We start from the raw sequence: 21,074 nt of genomic DNA, 5'->3' as shown, positions 1-21,074 counted from the left end.
GTCTATCATGTTAAACCCTGGGAGTATGAGAGATTTTAAACCACCGGTTTATTATCACACTGTTAAAAAAATTAGTTGTATGCAGCTGTTTGCCAGTAACCTATGTAGATTTAAATATATGTTATTTACTGGCAACAGTTTGTTCAAAGCCAAATCAACACTAAACATTAACAAGTCTATGATTTTACAGCATAAAACCACAAAATAACAGCCTCATGCAAAGCATTCTGGCAACCAGAAATCCTCATGATCGGCCATCATCCTTTTTCTGTTGTTTCCTTCATATTTTGGTTCCCAGAATGCTTTGCATGAGGCTGTTATTTGATGGTTTTATTCTTTAAATAAAAAGACTGGTAAATGTTTAATGTTCATTTAACTTTGAACAGACTCTTGCCAGTAAATAACATACACTGTAAAAAACATTCTGTAGAAATTACACCATTACTGGGTATTACTGGCAGCTGGCTGCAGTAACTTACTGTAGATTTTACATTGATGTTATTTACTGGCAACATTTTGTTCACAGTTAAATGAACATGAAACATTTTCAGACTTTATCTTCTACAGTAAGTTACTGGCAACCAGCTGCAAAATTACAGCAAAATTTTTACAGTGTACATATAAATCTACAGTAAGTTACTGGCAAACAGCTGACAGTAATACTGTAAGTTCTACATAATTTTTTAACAGTGTAGTGTTAGGTGTTGATAGTTAAACAGAGTTTTATGAATGTTTACAGTGAGGATCAGTTGAAGAAAACCCTGAGGTATAAGCACATTATATTGTAAGTCTATACTGTAAGTTAGTACAAGCCTTGTGAGGTGAACAATTATTGTCTGCAGGACACTAACAATCTTCTCTGTGATAAAAAAGAATTTTAACTCATTACAACAAAATGCCAAGAGCGCTACCTGTTTAGAGCGGTCTCGGAGCGGCCGTTTAGTTGCCACCCGAGTGCGACTGTTGTGTTCACACTGACCCAAAAGCACCATACTCGGAGCGACACGTCATTTGGGCCGACCTAAACAGTGTATATGTGAAAACACCCTTAGTGACGTATGACAAATTCGGAGGGCGGGGGGACAGAGCAGCAGCAGAGAAACCTCTGTACGCTGCGTAAGCTCTCATCCTGAATGCGGATGAGACTAAGATGGCGGCGCTACCGGAAGGTAGTTAATTACGTTATTAAAATTTTAAATATGGAGATTTCTACAACAACACCGCACGGATTACCCTCAGAAGACCTTTGTTTATCATCCTGGAGCCGTTTGGATTTAATTTGTGAAGGATGGACGCACTTTTTTTGGACTTGAAGGTAGGGGTGGGCGGTATGAGCAAAAATTCATATCAAGGTATTTTTCACTCTTCAGCCGGTATAACGGTATATGCTGCCATATGAGATAAAACATTTTGGAGTCACACTGTAGTAAACCTTAATTAAATTACGGACAAAATTTGTATTTTTAACCTTATGTTACTAATAAGTGAGGGATTGGACGTAGACATGATTTTTTATCTTTTCCCATTTTTTATCCTTTAAAAGTGCCATTGTGTGGATGGGTGGACTCATCTTCTTATGCATATTGGCACTAATATGGGAACTATGAAAATATGGAAATTAGTATGGTAATTTGCTGGTAGGCTATGTGCCTTATTACAATGTTTTACGCTACATCCAACAACTTTAAAGCTGTGTGCTGTTTACCGTCTGTTTGATTTATAAATATACAAAGAACAAGATTTTCTTTTTGTTGTTAATATGAACATCTGATGAGAGATGCCATCTCACTTTAAATTATTATTAATCCCTGAACGCACAAATAAATGCAGTTTATTAATACAAGTTAGTTATATTAATAAAATGTATTTATTGCATTTAATTTAATTAACCAGCAGATTCACAGTGCCAAAAACACTCTACTTTTTTATGCGTAAATATGCACTATGTATTGTTTAATAGCCTCTCTAATTAATAAATCTGCATTAAGAAAACGAAATTTACCATTAAAGGCTATTTTTAATGTGTTTGGTACGTTGCTTACGTTATCCGCTAAAGCGCTCTGAAAGCGCTATTAATTTAACCGTAACTCCTCAACCATTTGCGCTATCAAAAAAGGAATGGTTCCTAAAAGAAGATAAATTGCACTTTTTGGCAAATTATGGTTTATTACGGTAATTTCTTGCTTTCCGTCCTCCAATCGCTTACCTGGAGAGCGCGTGCAGGGCGCAGTAGAGAGCAGATCTGAGTGAAAAGGGAGTAACACCGTTAAACGACTTTGGAGCAGTGAGGTAAAAAAGCCTCCTAAATGTATAACACTGTTGACGCGCTGTTGGTGCTTTGGGACTCGACAACCCGACTGTTTAAGTGGATTTTCAATAAAGCAGTGTTGATTTTGTTCGCTTCTGGGTCCTGGTATGTTTTAGAACCTGGTAATGCTTAGGTAAGCCACGGGCTTGTTTCTCGCCAAACTCGCTGTATACAGATCACAACACATGAAATATAGTCTTTGGCAGGATTTGCGTGCACTATTATGTGCATCCTCTTAAAAAAAATGATGATTAAAAATGGATTGAAGTGCGATCTGAGCTTTTTGTTTTGTGTTTCTGTGGACAGCGCATCTCGGGAACGGAGGTATGACTTTTAAGACTTGGGTAAACTCCCGTGGGGTCTTAAAAAATAACATTCATAAAGTTAAATTTAAGTCCTAGGATGAAGATCTGGGCGTTTTAAGGCCATAGGTATAACTTTCTGAAGGTTAGTTTTTTTTAACACCCCACGGGAACCCTGATAAGTGCAAAAATAGAATTTAAAATATGTAACGCCGGTATCAACGGTTTTGCAAAATCCATATCATGGCGTGACACAATACCGGTAATTACTATCATACCGGTTTATTGCCCACCCCTACTTGAAGGTCGTGGACTATGGCTGGACCCCGTAACATTACATTTAATCAACTGAAAGATCTAAAATATTTTCTAAAATATCCGAAAATGTGTTTGTCTGAAAAACGATGGACATATGCAACTCGGACAGCTTGGGGGTGAGTAAATCATGGGTTTAATATCGTTTTTGGCCAAACTATCCCTTTAAGTCATAACCCGCCATTGTTTACAAATACGACACTGAGCTCAAGGCCGCGCGCCACAGGTAACTTCCGCTTTTTATCTGAGTTTACTGGTATTTTGATATGTGTGAATGATGTCAAGACGGAACGTCACTGCATGTCTGAACAGCACGTTTTTGTATTTACTGGTAAATGCATTCTGGTAAATTCATGGTAATAACAACAAGCACAGCCTCAGCTTCACGTCCGCCTTCCGCAATGTTTGTTTTCTCTCCGCACGTGAACAGTGAATTGGGCGCGCACAAACTACCTCATTAACTAGATTTATCATTGTTATTGTGAGGTGACAGATTTTCATCGCGAGGACAAATTTTGGCGGTATATCGCAAACGATAAGTTATCGCCCATCCCTAGTCAGCAGAGAGGGAAAGCTGTCACTAAGCAGAGGATGTCTCTTTGGATAGTTGTTACTTTCGCCCTGGCTCGTAATCTGCAGGGTATTTCTTGCCCCTTTAATTGAGAGCGCACTCCACATGTGTTGCCTCATCTTGGGCTCTCGCTCGTGGTTCCTCGCTAACAGACATCTGCAGAGCTGCTGGTTGGGCGACACCTAATACGTTCATTAGATTTTACAGTGTTCGTATCGAGCCTGTATCCTCTCGTGTTTTTTCCTCACCAGGGAGAGCACGGAGAGCAGACTCGCAAGTCGGCTTGCAGCCTCCGACTGATGCTCCATAGCAGTGTCAGTATGGAAGGTATTCAGAGCAAAAATGCGTAATGGTTTGAATTGTTCTTCCTCCGCTGCCTTGGCAGCCTATGTTGCGGAGCATTGGCTGTCAGCCTTTCACTAGCTGTATCCTTGCGAACCTATGTGTCTGGCTCGGGCTTCACATTGCGTCCCACCGGGTTCCTTTGTGAGTATTTTCCGTGGGGTTAATCCTACTAGCCCACATTTCTCCCAGCAGAGCACTGCTTTGCTTATACAGCCATGGCTGTTTTTTATCTCAAATACGGTTGACTTTCGCCCACCATTAGCCCTTAACGGGGCGGTGGCTTCCCCAGCGTTCCTATACCGCTCAGATAGGGCGCTTCCCAGTCGCTGGCACTACTGTGGGGTTAAAGGAACATCTAGTGTCCGGCCTTCTGCTTTAAAACCTAATTCTCCTTCTCCTTAACTCTTTCCCCGCCATTGACGAGGTATCTCGTCAATCTGCGATACCGCTATTATCCACCAGGTGGTGCTCTTCCGCAACTTATAAAAAGCGGAAGTATTGCCCTAGGGCAAACAGCTGTATGTCCGTCTATGTTTTAAGGAACGCTCTGCATCTGATCTCCATCAAAAGTCCTTCACAAAAATGGAATTATCAAAATTTTGTGTTTTTGATGAAACCTACACATATTTGAGAGATGATAAAAACAGAACACATAGAGGTAGGATCAGGCCCGTCGCGACAAGGCAAGCAAACCAAGCAAGCCCCAAGACAACGACTGTTGATAGTCAATGCAATGCAGTAAAGTGCAATGACACTGTTATTATCGTAATCCCCCTCAAGGGGGCCCCTCTCAGTACTAGTCGCTGACAGCAGGCAGCCAGCCAACCACGTGATCTCTGCTGCCGGCAAAATACAAAACCTCTGCAGTCATCATGAAGCGGATTTTTCTTCTGGAAGCCAGGAAAGAAAGAAGAGAAAGGAAGAGGAGGATAAGAAAAAAACAAGATAGTGGTAAATAATAATTTACATTGGATAAAATAGCTCTACTTGTCTTGTGCAAATGATGTAATTTTGCAGCAGGTAGGCAGTAGCAAAAATGTGTTTGTAGCTATACCTGCCTGACGGCAAATGCTGCTTGTAACAAACAGTTAGTCCAACTTTTTTTCTCGAACAAATGGAATATGGTTACATACTGTAATATGTTTTTTAACGAGATAAGGAAGACGCAGATCTGTTCCAAAATCGCTGTTTAATTCCATGACATTTCTGTAGGTTTGTAATAGGTTTTAATGAAAGTGCTAATAAAATGAACTATTCCACCGTGATAATCTATTTACCAAAATAATCTATTTACCAAATGGGGGTTAGGAAAACCACACCATAAATTATCTGCATCAAACAATAGCTTGGGAAGTTTTTAAGCATTGGTAGTTGTGAAAGCAGCTGCATCCTTTCTAAATATCAAAATATGGAAATGCTATTGCTAACACATCTTTTCGGTAACGCTTCATAACAACCATCATTAATAGATGGCAAATTGTTAGTTATTTAATCTTTAGTTATTGTCATTTAACTGTTAGCAAACCGATCGGTTTACTTAATAAATAGGCTACTTTGTAAACCATCTATACGTTATTTACCAGAAAGAGGCAGAGGAACATTCTTTTTTCATAGCTTATCTCTGTCACGACGGGGAACAGAAGTAAGGACACAAGTGCAGAGTTCACAAAACATGGACATTTAATAATAAAACATGAAATAAAACACGGGAATCAAACAACGGACAGGTAATGAACACAGGAACATCCAACGTGAACAGACATGGACGAAATGACAATGAACCGGCAGTCAGTATTGCACAAACACAGGTATAAATACACAGACTAATGACAAACAGGTGGAATGAATCAGGTGATTAATCAATGAATGTCCAGGTGACAACGATCAGAACAGAAACAAAACATGACACGGATTTAACCGTGACAATCTTACTATACAGTATACAGTAGTGGCAGTTTATGGAAATATGACATTAGTTACCAACAGATCTTGAACAGTTACTTTATTCTGTGTAGCAATGTTTACACTATTACAAGTACAGTATCAGGACAACTCACATGTTTCACTGGTACTGTTTATTAACTATTTAACAAAGTATTATAGTCATTTGTTTCAACTTTGTCTATGTTTATAGACAGTTTACAAACCAACTAAGTTAGTAACCCTTAACAAAGTGTTAGGAATATTTGGTCCGTCTATCTATGTAATGTTTATAGATGTTTTAAAAATGGTTTCTTAAAGATTTACAAGCATTTTTAATCATACCCGATACCTAATATATTATATGATAGATATGTGTGTTACAATAAACTGTTAATTTACAACACTACTAATAATTAGTCATTTAATTGTAATTTCATTGTACAGTAAAAAGACTGTTTGCTAACAGCTAAATGACAATTAAAGATTAATTAACTATCAATTTACCATCTTTATATGATTGTTATTATAAAGTGTTACCATCTTTTCTTTCTCTCTCAAGGTGCTTTGCTTAAATTTCTCAGCGCGCAGGCTCTTCCTAAAGATACATCAACTGATGAAGGTAGAGTGAATTTCTCTCACTGAGCTGAGCTGTTTATAGTGACCTCTTTCAATATGCTAACAGTGAAATGGTGAAATGTACTTAACAGGTAATTTAAAAAAAAAAATTCAATTATTTTCCCAGCTACACCATCAACGTCATCCTCAACATCAACAGATGCATCACTTCTCAGTGATGATGTTTCCACTATAGCACAAGGTACCACAAGCTCTATAATTATAGCTGATATCATGCACAGCCCAGAGTTTAAACTGATAAGTGTGTGCTGTCATATTGTTAGAAAAAAAACAGTGCAAATCACTATTGAATTCCCACCAAACTGTGTAAATAAACATTAAACTGTAAACATTAAAGCGGAAGTCCACCCTAAAACAACATTATGCTCCAACACTATATTTCATGACATACATGTACTTGATTGTGCTGCCATCAAATGTACTAACTCCATTTTAAAAATTAAAGCTTTTAACTGCTACAGTAACGGTGATTTGACGCGTCGTCAAATAACCGGAAGAAAAATGCACGACTACACAATTCTGAACGTTCTAAATGGGGGCGGGTCTTGAGGCGAAATGATTGACAGAAGATGATAACGTTCTTTGATTGACAGCTGCACAGGAGCTAACGTTAGCTTGCTTTGCTCGTGTTCATAATAACAACAACATGATAATAACTTTCTACGTAGTATGTTTACCATAGTTACACAAAACCAGCAACAACTAAGCCAAATGATGTTTTAGATATTTTTACAATTTTACATTACCTGAGTCCGCAGAAAAACTGGGATGAAAAACAGTACTCAAAATCTTCCTGACGAAAGTGCTGGCTGCATATTCAAAATTTCGAGTGGTTTGTCAGCTGAGGGTCGCGTTGATGTCAACAATAAAAACTCCCGGTGGCCTGAATTTGTTGTCCTTACATCCACACAGCCTACTGCACAGGTTCGAGTAATCTTTTATCAAGGGTTTTGGTGATTTCCCCTTCAGAGACGGTTAAAGCGGAGTTACTCTTTGGATGGGTTCGTCTGCCGGCTAACTTCAAGTTGACTTGAGTTGATTTGAGAGCAAGTTGAGCGGTAAAGTTGTGTTTGGGCTTGTGAAACTTCATGTGGTGTTGCGGGGGTCGGCGGCCGGATGGCGTCGGGGTGCCGCGAGAGCGATTCGCGAAATCATATGGAGGAGTTTGCTTTTAAGTCGATCTCGCGGAACCTCGACGTCATCTGGCTGCCGGTTCCTGCGGCGCCGCATGAAGTCAAACAAACCTGAAGACTGCATCGAACAGTGGTTAGTGGGTGGAGCTAATGATTCAGTTTCGTGCAGTGCATTCTGGTTAATTGAGTCCATTAAAGACCGTTACGAAAATTCCGCTTCAACACACTATCAATCTTATAATTAAAATAGTGAAAATTTATTTGATTTTCCTCATGTAAAATGCAAAATGGACATAAATTACCCGTGATAACAGGCTAAAATATCTACATTGGACTTCCCCTTTAAACTGTATGGCTATGCTGTGGTTCCTGTAGGCTTTGCGTGCGTGTGGGGGGGCCTCCATGTCCATTTTGCTTGGGGCCCCCAAATTCCTTCAAACGGCCCTGGGTAGGATGAAACAGATTTTTTTGTTTAAAAGCAGAGGGTCTGTTCTTTTATTTCATATATTGTATGTTTATATATTTCAAAAGGAGCATTTTCTGGAAGGCATTAAACTTTTGTGAAAATTGAGAAAAATGCTGGCGGGGAAAGCGTTAAGTGGAACCGGAGGGCTTTACGCAGACACTGGAAGAGGTCAGCCCTCAGTGGCGTTTTGGTAGGGATTCCCAATTCGTCGGTCAAGACGTGACGTCGTAGTGACCGACTGAAAGGGAACGTCTCGGTTACGTATGTAACCCTCGTTCCCTGAAGGAGGGAACGGAGACTAAACGTCCCGTTGCCACAGGGCTGCTCCCTGCTGTTTATCGGCCGGTCACACTTTCTGGCTTTCTCAGCGAAATGAAGCTAATTTCCATATTTGCACCTGCGGCTTATATACGCACCTGGCGGGGCGGCGCCAGCATTATGCAAATATCTCAATGCCAAGTTCATTGGCGTTTTAGTAGTATACGAAGCAGATCTAAGCGAGTTCCCAATTCGTCGTCACGACGTGACATCTCCGTTCCCTCCTTCAGGGAACGAGGGTTACATACGTAACTGAGACATTCACCTCAAAGTGGAGGAGGATTTAGCATAAAATCTGGAACAAAACTGCATATTAGATGTTTGTGTGCAGCTGGATTTTAATGTTAATGTCCGATTACCAGTCAGGAATGTCCGTGCTGCCGATCATAGATGTCAGATTTGTCACTGGATTTCGCGTCACACACGCCTTGTAAAACTCTGGATACTGTCCAATCAGATGACAAGCTAGAAAACCACCGTGAGATCCTCCAATCACAGCGATCTTCTGCTCATCGAAATCACCCAGCTTCAAAACGCTATCAACTGCGAACTGAAGTCAGAAATATTCACAGTTTAAACATACAACAACCCTGTGTGATATCAAAAACATCTGCTGCTTTAATTCACATGAGCGAATGCACCTACCATTTCCATGTTTCTACCTATAAGACATTCATTCATTGTTCCTTATGTTTAATTTAAGATGAAGAGTTTTTCAAATGTATCCCAGAGTTTTCACCTGCACGTCTTTTACGTCCTGTGTACCGATGTTTCCAGGTAAAGAGAAAATACTGTCCTGACCAAAGCCAAGTGAGCCTCTGTAATTCACTGCAACAGAAACAAACATGAGAGAAATCTAATAATTGTTTAGCTTAAAAATACATTTAACAATATATTTGACATTATACAAACAGAACAAAAGCCAATATCAGCTTTAATCTGAAAGGCCACACGAGCCTAAATCATGATGCTCTTTAAAGCAACACCAAAGAGTATTTTTTACCTTAAAATAATGTTTCCAAAAAAGTTTCAGTCGTTCATCCACTCGAAATGGGGTGAACGGCACTTTCACATTCGCTTTGCAGCCCTCTATCGGCCAAAACCGCACTAAAGAAGTTTCCAATCGTTGGGTCGCGGTCCTGTACTTAAAGTGAAAACTACAAAAACTTGCTTTACGGCAGACCTACAATCCAATCAGGGCCAGCTATGCTGCAGTATTTACGACAGTGGTAATGAAAAATTACGCTTCTAACCTGTAGGGGGAGCAAAGAGCAAAAACTCTTTAATGTTGCTTTAAACAACATTCGCACACACACTGGTTTTTACACTAATTTGGTTGAGCCATATATGCAAACTCTGTGCTTATAACAGATCCTCACCGAGCAGAACACCAAAGCCCATCTTACACAGAACCGCTGTGGACAACAGCCACTCTGAAACCAGCACTGCATGAGGTCCACCTGAGCATAAACATCAAACACTGAGTTTTATTCTTAATATGATGGGTTTATTGATATTAACTGTATGGAGACTGAAAAACAGACCATGCGGCATAACACCGAGTGCTAGTTTTCTGCCTGGTGTTATTTCTTTTGGTCTCAGAAGGATACCATCAAAGTCCAAGCCAGCTAATACACAAAGCAAAAGTGAGAAACAACATATTTTACACTTTATCTGTGACATTTAACATGGCAGTACATAAGCATTGACTGGATCGGATCATACGGTAACTGCTGTTGTTTTCCTCAGGCGGTGGGCTGAAGTTTAAAGTCTGCCAGCTGATATCCGTCTGAGTTTGAGATTCTTCCAGTGTGACCCATGATGTGTTGCTTTCTGAGCCCTTCGGTGGGAGGAAACCCACTCGCTGCAAAGCACAATACACACAATACACAGATCCAATTAAACACTGGACAACATTCACATTCGAACCCCTGTGGTCCTTCTCTGAGTCCATATTTTGGTGATACATCAGCCACCAAAATCAGGGAAAGAACAGACATGCATCAAACATTCCCTTGACTGAATGAAATGAACACCCCTTCAAGTAAAGTGTTACAGTTTATTTTGATAAATAATTTATTTTAAATGATTTAATGTAAGTTTGTATGGAAGGTATTTTTGGACTTTCTTAATGAATTAATTAAATGATAAAATAAAATCGCAAAATATGTCACAAATTTGAAAATGAAATGATAAAATAAAAATTAAAACATTGAATTAAAATAATATTAAATATTAAAATAAAAAGGCAAGCTTGAAAAGGAATCTGTAAATACCTTTTTAAAAGGCGTTTTATTCATGCCCAAGCAATAATAGGGACAAAATAAAATGTAAAGTTCAGTTTTAATTTTATGTTCTCTTTTATTTATTGGTTTTCTTTATCATTTTCATTTTAATTTTCAACTTGTATGCAAATTCAATATTAATCAGTGGGTGGGGTTTACTTGTTAAAAAAAAGGGGGGATTGGCTGAAGCAGTGTTGCCAACTCAGCAACTGTGTTGCCAACTTAGCGACTTTCAGGGACGTCACTAGGATTGGAAGACAGGGGGGGCTCAGCCCACAGAGTATTTGTAACTTGTGTTTGCAAAATTTTTGCACTCACATCTGAGCTACAATTATGTCAACAACCAGTCAAGAAACCAAGATGTTAACAAGTAAAACATGACAGACATACCCTCCTCTTCCATTTCTACTCTGTTAAATAAAAGTTACTGTAATGTTAGCTTTTAGACACATCAAAGCTGCATGGGGGAATTTAGGCCAGACTTTGCTCCTGATTAGTTATTCTATAAGCAATGACTTAAATGCTATCTGTATGCTTTTGTAACTGTATGATAAAGTAATAGCATACTATATCTAATTTCTATATTAAGTTGTCCACACACAGAATGCTATGGTGGATAGGTTCAATCAGAGTGCAATTTTGTTTGACTTGCATACAGTTTAACCCAAGAACTAGAGTTTTAAAGTCATAGTGATATTTGACAACACACAGGTTTGAGCATTTCTCAATTAAAGATGATTTATTCTGCCAAATGAATACAATGTATAATATAAATCAACAACAAAAAGGCAGTATTTTACCAGGTAAGCTATTGATATGGATCCTTTTTAAAGTGGCTACTGTATAAATACAATAACCTGATGGCGGAAGGAATAAAAGATTTGGAGTAATGATTACTGTATAATATGTACTGTTTGACTGCTTTCATTTTTGTTTCACATGTGTATCTGTGGAGAGTGTGGGCATTTACTCATCTTTAGCCTACTTTTAGGTAACATCTACGTATTTAATATTTAATTTATCACATTATATGATTAAAATAGTCTCAGGCCTAGTTAGAATATAGCTAGCGTATTAAATATAATGAAAAAAAATGTAGTGTATGCTATGCATAGTGCCTAGACCTGCCAACAAATGCTTATTGTTATAAGAAATTCAAGAAAAGAAAAGAAAAACTATCCTTAGACCTATAGACCATTACTGACCTCAATCACACCGGCTCCCTCAGAATCAACTGGCCTGTCAATCTCCTGCAGCTGCTTCTCTTTCTCTCTCCTAAAATATTTTCTAATATCCATCTCATCTGCTCAATGAATTGAAGGATACAACAGTATTGCATTAACAGGGACCCCATGATGACATTAGTTTTCAGTGACAACAACATTCTATGGGGATTGATACTGTTGAATATGCCTCTTTTAGAGATATTTTATTTTAGAGATATTTTATTTTAAAGATTATTAGGCCTATATTGTTGGCAAAGAATAAAGAGTTGTGATTAGATTGCTAAGTTAACAATTTCTTGTATTTTGCTTGTGCAAGACTAAAGTTTTTCATGACATAGCAAACCAAAATATTCCCATTCCTTTACCTCAAGAAAACGTAGCTAAAGGTAAGCAGCCAGCAGGTAATTAAAAACAACTTACAATTTCACTCCTCTGTATCACGACACTTACCAATCTTTATTTCACCATTAGCGTGCGTACTAGCGTGATGGGCAGTCCGGCTCTTTCCATTGATTCGGCTCTTTCGGCTCAAGCGCTGGCTCTACATTTTAGTGATGGCAGTCCGGCTCTTTTCATAGATTCGGCTCTTCTGGCTCGGCTCCCTTAAGGTCACATATTTTTAGGCTTTCTAGAGTTTTATTTTAGGTTATGATGTCCTTAAGAATATATATTTGCTGTTTAAGTACCAAAAACAATCTCTATATGTTTTTTACAGCTCCTCTTTCAGGAGCTCTGCTAAAAACAGGTCGTTTTGGCATGTAATAAGTAATATTCATGAGCCTATCTTCTGATAGGCCTGTTATTTTATGAGTGAAATACGCAGTTGAAATAAAGTTACCCATGGAATTACACTTAAGTGTTAGTTTCTGGACACTAAATGTTAGGTTAGTAAACCAATAGACACAGAGACTAAGAGATTTTAACCTTACCATGTTTAACTCAATAAACAAACAGACATCAAAAGGGCTTGTGTCTCTAACTTAAGAATACAAACAACGTCTGATTTCCAACAGATATTCTATCAAAACCGGTGGCTACCAAAGACTTTAAAGTTACAAAACAACACTTTAGCATCTAACTTAGTTAGCAAACACGTTAGCGTTGCATAATTGTTTACAATATATCATTTCAGTTTTCTCTTGCTCCATTATGTATTTTAAAAGTTAGGACTGCTGATAATTGCATGCGATTGTCTCGTGCATCTCTTCAGTAAAGCCGGTTCATTGATTAGTGGTGGATCGCCATCAGCTGCTTTCAGAAGCGGCAGCCGGTTCTGAGAGCGGGTGATGCCGCTTTACTACTAACGACGAGATTCGCGTGACAATCGCGTGCAAGTTATCGTGCAGCCCTGCTTAATATGTGTTTACTTGGTTTACTTACGGGTTGTGGATTTAAGGTCGGATCCAACAAAGTAAGGACTGCAACATCTTTGATGAGTAGATTCCTGGACAAACCAGCATTGAACTGCCACACCGAAGCAGTCACTTGTGAAGTGTTTAGATCAGACGGCTAAAGTTGAACTTATTGTTGAGGAATTTCTAATTAAATGAATATTAGCCATTGTTCTCGTATATTAATGTTTTCAGAAGCCTTTGCAATGATTTAGTTTCCTGACATCCATCAATTGAACATCATTTTCTCACGTGGTGTGATATAACTTAGGAGTTTGTTTAGGAACAAGGGGGTGGGGCAGTGGACGGTGAACAGTGCTCGGGGTGGAGACTGAAGGCGGCGACTGTCTAACGGTGACGTAGCAAATTCACGGAAGTACAAACGAACCGTTTTAACTCACAGCTACTTCAAGCAGGCTGTGTGAATTTGACTCTTAAATGACTGTTTTGAAACTTATATGGTACTTACACAGCCCCTAGACCTCAGTTATCATGAAAAAAGCCACAAAATTTCAGTTTTGACCATATGTGACCTTTAGAAGTGCCGGCTCCCCTGCATGCGTCTGAAGATTCGGCTCTGCTCGTTCGCTACAAAGAATCAGCTCTTAGAGCCGCTCGTTCGCGAACGACCCATCACTAATACAGGCAACCGGAAGCGATCGCCGTTTTCCGGTTTGGTCACTTGACGTTCGACATCTAGCGTATTCTGTCCGACTTGTCAGATGTTTTTTTGTAGCTGGATATATAACATTTGTTGAGTCTAAATATTAATGAGGATACGGTTTTTGATAAATCAAATTTTACTGTTGTTCTTATAATCATTTAGGGGGGCTTAGGGACATTTTGGGGTAGCTTCAGCCCCCCTAAAATAGGCCTAACGACGTCCCTGGCGACTTTATTGCTACATCTAGTGACTTTTAGACCCATTTAGACAAACTTAGTGACTGTTTGGATTCATCTTAGCTTCATATCTGTACAGATAGGCTACTGTGTTGCTTGTACTGGCCCACTGGTGCCGGGTCTTTTTGTCACGGTGAAATGTGCGTCTACCCTCTGTGCATGGAGCTGGGCAGTGAACAATTTAGACTGTACAAACCGACGCGTGGATGAGACCCGCATACACCGTCCACATCCCAAAGAAGGAACCAAAACTAAAAAGTGACTGGTCCACTGTTATGTATATGTGGATTTTCACACAATAGATCCGGTGAGGCGTCAGTTTAACGAGCTGCTGAAATACAGCGACCAGTCACCCACTTTTACATGAACATTATCTGTTGTCTGTACAAGAATCAGGAATTGCGTCCACTGTGAAATGTCTTATTATCTTCTTGATTATGTAAATGGACTGAAGAAATTGAAAGCATTAATGGGAGTATCCAGAAGTTTTGCGCAGTTATTTATGGAATGATGCAATAGGCTATTTCAATTTGTATCCACTTTGAAAAAATCTAATTAAACATACTAACAATAATACGATTAAATAATATTTATTTTCAATATCTTTTGAGTTTAATTTTAATTATGGAACAGTTTATGTCATTATTTGTAACCCATTTTTTGTACAATAAATTATTTAGCTTTTCAACAAGTTTGTAGAAGTGCGTTTCTATCCACAGATAGTTAACCGAAAAACAATGTCTAAAGAAATAGGAATCAGGTTTTGCACAATTCATTAGAAACAATCTTAAACTCTGCATATTCTTTCTACAGCTTTTCAGGTTGTTAATCTATGAAATGTATTGTATAAAATGGGTTATAGACGATGACATAAAAGTTCCATAATCAATAGTATATTCAAAAGATATAAAAACAAAAGTTAACATATAGAAACATATTATTTCATATTGTTATTGCTAATATAATTAGTTGTTTTAATAATAAATAAGATTACTGCTTTCCTGGGGTGAGTTGTTGTGCTGTTAACAGTCTAATCATGTGATTTTGTTGCTTCTTCACCGCGCTAAAACAACTTCCCGTACGGTCGCAGCCCTACGCACAAATCAGCGTTACAAATGAGGACCACTTACAAATATGCAAAGTTTAAAAACTGGGCCGAAGCTGAACCCCGTCACAAAGGCTGAAGTCTGCTCCAGTGTGCCCGCTGCAAAAGTAAGTGAAGGATCACTGTGTATGTCCATTTTCATGAAATGCATACAAATAACACGCAGTGTGATTATCGTGCTATACATAAGCCAAATTCCAATTTTGCGAGCATATGATACGGCAGGACTTCCCGGAATTTGGCATATGTAGAATTAGGATACGTTCCAACAGCTTTCAAACTAGCAGTTATTAGACCGCTCATTAAAAAAACCAAACCTTGACCAGGGAGATCTTAATAACTTTAGACCTATCTCAAATCTACCTTTTCTTTCTAAAATATTATGAAAAGTAGTGGCAAGCCAGCTACGCACATTCATAGCGAATAATAATACATATGAAAAGTTCCAATCAGGATTCAGGCCCCACCATAGCACAGAGACAGTGCTGCTTAGAGTTACAAATGACCTCCTATTAACATCAAGTGTTTCCACTATATACATTCTACCGTGGTGGCTCGCCACACCTAAAACATCCCCGCCATGCCTGCGGTTGTGGATAGAAGGGACACAGCAAACGAAATATCGCCGTATGAGCACTGTTTTATCCTATTCCTTTACCCAAACCCAACTCTAAACACAAAATTTCACACGATTGTAGGATGTATTTGTATCTCATTTAGCCAGAGCCACTGTTTTCATCCTAATAAACCTACCTCCAAATCTAATCCTTAACTTCTCGGCATTTGCTGTATCCCTTCTAGACAAAACCCACTATGGCAGGTCGCAAAGTAAAACTACCGAAATGTCCGCCCTGCCAGACTGGCTGTCTTAGAAATAAATTATTTTCTGGATTCGCGTTGTTCACTCATTTAGAAATAAATCTCCTAAAATATCATAATTTCCTCCATGGGTTTAGTTTCGTTCACAAATAGATTTAAATCAACAGATGATTAGGCTACGTCTCGGTTTTGAGAAATAATAATAAAATAAATAAGCCTATACGAAATATGTTACACTTAAATAATTATTAAATTGACAAAACGATAAAAAAATTATTTGAGTTTCTGTTCTTTTTTGTGTGACGCACTCTAAAACCAAAGCAGCAGAAGGCACATCATGTTTGAATGATTTTAAATAAGCACAAGGTTTTCTCCTTATTGTGAGTTTACACAAATAAAAATACATCATTTGAAGTTTCGAATGTTGTTTTACTTTTATCTTTATGACTATAAATTGCAAGGTCATTACACGTATGATGTTCACCGGCGCATATACACCGACGCAGTGCAGGGCTGCGAGAAAAGACATTATTAAACTTTCGATTTAACATATTAGGAGTTTTTTGGACATTCATTTGTAATCACTGTACTCATATAATCAACTTATCGGGCCAATAGTTATTCAGAATATAGGCTATAAGCGCAGCGCGCCGCTGACCGCTCACCTGTCAATCTTCCGTCGACACTCACATTAAGTTTCACATCAAATGATAAGATATTTGTCCAAAAACAATAGGCTAAATACTGAATACTGCTGATATGCGACTGCAAGACATTAATAGTTGAATCTGTTTGTAAGGAAACTTACATTATTCCCATGGGAAGAGATGAGATTTATTTATTTATCCTTTTGGAAACTTGTTCTGCACCATAAAGAACGTTGGTAATAAAAACTTGAGGCAGAAGGTGAGACGATCTGTTTTCAGACGAAACAGCAGGGTCGGGGTACCCCCGGGTAAACCGCATAATATTTGATGTAACGGTTGTAATAATAGGCTATCTGGGTCGGGGCCTTTATGTCAAACGGGTCGGGAATAAAATTGCTGCTGATGTCGGATAACTGGTCGGGTGTTCTGTCAATCACAGCGGTGCAGATTATCAAACAGGACTGTGCATGACTTTGCAACAGGGAACTGTAACGCTAAACACGAGCATGAACTTGCAATGCACACTATATTAAAACTACAATGAAATATCCCAACTACGTACGTAGTTTTCTGGGACGTGCTATGGACCGAACCAACTCTATGGGAGGGGAGGGGGAAACTCCCTCACATGGTACAGCCCATGCAGAGGCTGCGCGCTGCAGTGTCAATGTGAAACGTGTGAAGTGTCATTTAAGAGAAGATAGACTCACTAACGTTACAAATGTAAAAAAAAAAGTCATTTAAGAGAAGATAGACTCACTAACGTGACAAATGTAAAAAAAAAAAAAACTCGACCGGCCCAAAAGTGAAGCGGCCCACCGGGAATTCTCCCGGTTCTCCCGATTACCCACCCCGGGCCTGCATCCGATCGTGGTGAAATCTCAATCCTTATATTACTAGAACTTAGTGCAGCCTTTGACACAATAGATCACAGAATCTTACTCAGTAGACTAGAAAACTATGTTGGCATCAGTGGGCAGGCATTAGCCTGGTTTAGATCGTATCTAACCAATCGCTAGGAATTTATGTAAATGAGGAAGAGTCATATCACTCCCCGGTTAAATTCGGCGTACCACAGGGATCAGTTTTAGGCCCTATCCTATTCTTTTTATATATGTTACCTCTAGGAGACATTAGCAGGAAACATAACATAAGTTTTCACTGCTATGCGGATGATACCCATCTTTACATCTCGTCACATCCTAGCGAAACCCACCAGTTTGCTAAGCTAACAGACTGCATTAATGATATTAGGGACTGGATGGCACATAACTTTCTTATGCTAAACTCCAATAAGACTGAGATACTTCTTATTGAACCAAATCGCTACAAACATAGTATGTCAGATTACAAATTGTCCATAGATGGCTGCACGGTGGTGCCATCTTCCACGGTTAAGAATTTAGGCGTAATGTTCGACAGCAATCTATCTTTCGATAGTCATATCTCCAACGTCTACTGCACAGCATTCTTCCATCTTAGAAATATCTCAAAAATATGCCATATGCTGTCTGCATCAGATGCAGAAAAGCTTATCCATGCTTTTATGACCTCTAGAATAGTAGGGCCCTATAATTTCCGCGATCACGGAATCGCGGACGGAATCACGGAATTGGCTAATTAACACGGAATCTAGTATTAACGCGGAATTTTGCGGAATTTTACATTTTTTTAATAAAATTATGTTTTTGTGTGGGAGACGAATGTATGTCTGGGGAAAATGCAGACCGGGGAAGTAAATCTGGGCGACACGCCCCCTCCCGTCGTTTCAGACCCCCTCCAAAACACTGAAACCATGGTGATGCGGCTCTCCACGACTCTGCTTTCGTCAGCGAAAGCACTTGGTTCCGAGCAGGTCTCACATGACTTTTATGTGACCGGACAACTGTTATTTTGGAAGTTTTGTCAACACTCTGTTCACGGTGAGCGCAAAGATACATGCACTCTCTCATCCACGTATGTCTCACTGTACCTCTCTCACATGCACACGCTCACGCATCTGTCCGAAGTGCGAACACAAATCATCATGTATTTGTTCAGTTTTATGCATTTCAAGCGAGCTGAGGCAAACTAACTATCCCTCGCATTTAAAATATAATCATCTGCATCATGGTGCCGCTCTCCGTCTCTCTTTCGCTCGCACGTGCAAAGAGCTGCGTGCTCATGCTTTCCTAAGTCAGATCACTATCCTGTGTATGTTTGTACAGTTATATGCATTTCAAGCGATTGTGTATAAAATATGGATCGCGTTCCGCTGGATTGATGTGTTTAAGGCACGAAGGCACCACTGCTTTGACACCTTGTTGTAGCCTCCTGCAACAACACTAAACAATGCATTGAATTGAGGTGTGTGTGTGTGTGTGTGTGTGTGTGTGTGTGTGTGTGTGTGTGTGTGTGCGTGCGCGCGGCGTGTGTAAATGCATCTTTTATAGTCATTAAGTAATCCAATACAATACAAGACTATTGTAACTCGTTACTCGGGGGATGCCATGCAAATCAGGTAAACAAGCTACAGCTGGTTCAAAGCGCCGCCGCAAGAGTGCTTACTCGATCTAAAAAGTATGACCACATTAGTCCAATTCTGCCATCTTTACATTGGCTACCAGTTAAATATCGCATACAATTTAAAATATAACTAACCACCTACAAAGCCTTAAATAGCCTAGCGCCCTCGTATATTAAAGAACTACTATCAGAATACAATCCACCACATAAACTGCGCTCACAAAATTCGGGTCTCTTAATTATCCCTAGAATATCAAAAGTGTCTAAAGGTGGTAGATCCTTTTCCTACTTGGCCCCTAAGCTCTGGAATGATTTACCAAATAATGTTCGAGTATCAGACACAGTCGATTAATTTAAATCTAAACTTAAGACATAAAATATGTCCAGTAAATGTACTTTTCCAGCAGTAGTTATTTTGTCTAGAACAAAGCACTCACACACCTCATATGGGTAATACACTTTGCCGCAATAGTTAGCCTGTCTGGAACCGAGCTGACTTAAACAACTATAATGAATGACACTTGCATTACATGCGAACGGCCCCTACGCTAATAGAACTCTGTTTTTGTCTGCCTGTCTCGTCCTTGACCCCGAGGACAATGAGACAAACAGAACCAGTTCCTGTTGCCGTGAAGGTCATCGCACCACTGATCTACTGGATGTCCTTCAACGTGATGCCTAGCCGATGCGCGACCAACGACCACCGGCTGAACCAGTTTAATTCGCTTACCCGCTTCCTATCCCTACCGTATCTATATATATATATATATCTAATATATATATATATATATATATATATATATATATATATATATATATATATATACAGTGGGGCAAAAAAGTATTTAGTCAGCTACCAATTGTTCAAGTTCTCACACTTAAAAAGATGAGAGAGGCCTGTAATTTTTGTCAAAGGTACACGTCAACTATGAGAGACAAAATGAGAAAAAGAATCCAGAAAATCACATTGTCTGATTTTTTAAGAATTTATTTGTAAATGATGGTGAAAAATAAGTATTTGGTCAATAACAAAAGTTTATGTCAATACTTTGTTATATACCCTTTGTTGGCAATGACAGAGATCAAACGTTTTCTGTAAGTCTCCACAAGGTTTTTACATATTGTTGCTGGTAGTTTGGCCCGTTCCTCCATGCAGATCTCCTCTAGAGCAGTGATGTTTTAGGGCTGTCGCTGGGCAACTCAGATTTTCAACTCCCTCCAAAGATTTTTGAGATCTGGAGACTGGCTAGGCCACTCCAGGACCTTGAAATTATTCTTACGAAACCACTCCTTCTTTACCCGGGCGGTATGTTTGGGATCACTGCCATACTGAAAGACCCAGCCACGTTTCATCTTCAATGCCCTTGCTGACGAAAGGAGGTTTTGAGTCAAAATCTCACGATACATGGACCCATTCATTCTTTCCTTAACTCGGATCAGTCGTCCTGGTCCCTTTGCAGAAAAACAGCCCCAAAGCATGAGGTTTCCACCCCCATGCTTCACAGTAGGTATGGAGTTCTTTGGATGCAACTCAGCATCTTTCTCCTCCAAACACAAGAAGTTGAGTTTCTACCAAAAAGTTATGTTTTGGTTTCATCTGACCATATGACATTCTCCCACTCTTCTTCTGGATCATCCAAATGCTCTCTAGCAAACTTCAGACGGGTCCGGACATGTACTGGCTTAAGCAGGTGGACACATCTGGCACTGCAGGAATTGAGTCCCTGGCTGCATAGTGTGTTACTGATGGTAGCCTTTGTTACTTTGGTCCCAGCTCTCTGCAGGTCATTCACTAGGTCCCCCCATGTGGTTCTGGGATTTTTGCTCACCATTCTTGTGATCATTTTGACTCCACAGGGTGAGATCTTGTGTGGAGCCC

At 39.3% G+C, this 21,074-nt stretch overlaps 1 protein-coding gene across 4 annotated transcripts in view; it reads right to left on the bottom strand.

Annotated features, from left to right (window-relative positions):
- The window catches only part of LOC129413407 (acylamino-acid-releasing enzyme-like), a 154,614-nt gene that overhangs the window by 14,817 nt on the left and 118,723 nt on the right, over positions 1–21,074 (bottom strand). For 3 of the 4 annotated variants that reach the window (XR_012369499.1, XM_055167110.2, XM_055167111.2), the window contains exons 16-20: positions 10,043–10,181; positions 9,862–9,945; positions 9,697–9,777; positions 9,057–9,145; positions 8,677–8,867 (exon numbers count right to left, since the gene is read on the bottom strand). Coding sequence is in view for 3 of the 4 variants with exons in the window: in XM_055167110.2 (XP_055023085.2) it covers positions 8,677–8,867; positions 9,057–9,145; positions 9,697–9,777; positions 9,862–9,945; positions 10,043–10,181 (584 nt within the window). In the remaining variant the exon portion in view is untranslated. Of the gene's footprint in view, positions 1–7,621; positions 7,978–8,676; positions 8,868–9,056; positions 9,146–9,696; positions 9,778–9,861; positions 9,946–10,042; positions 10,182–21,074 lie in introns of those variants that run through there. The other variant, XM_073867460.1, reaches the window with a different exon arrangement.

Source organism: Misgurnus anguillicaudatus, chromosome 5, assembly GCF_027580225.2.
Source record: "Misgurnus anguillicaudatus chromosome 5, ASM2758022v2, whole genome shotgun sequence".
NCBI classification, from domain to species: Eukaryota; Metazoa; Chordata; class Actinopteri; order Cypriniformes; family Cobitidae; genus Misgurnus; species Misgurnus anguillicaudatus.
The sequence above is the reverse complement of the archived record's forward strand: the minus strand, read 5'-3'. Positions and strand labels throughout refer to the sequence as shown.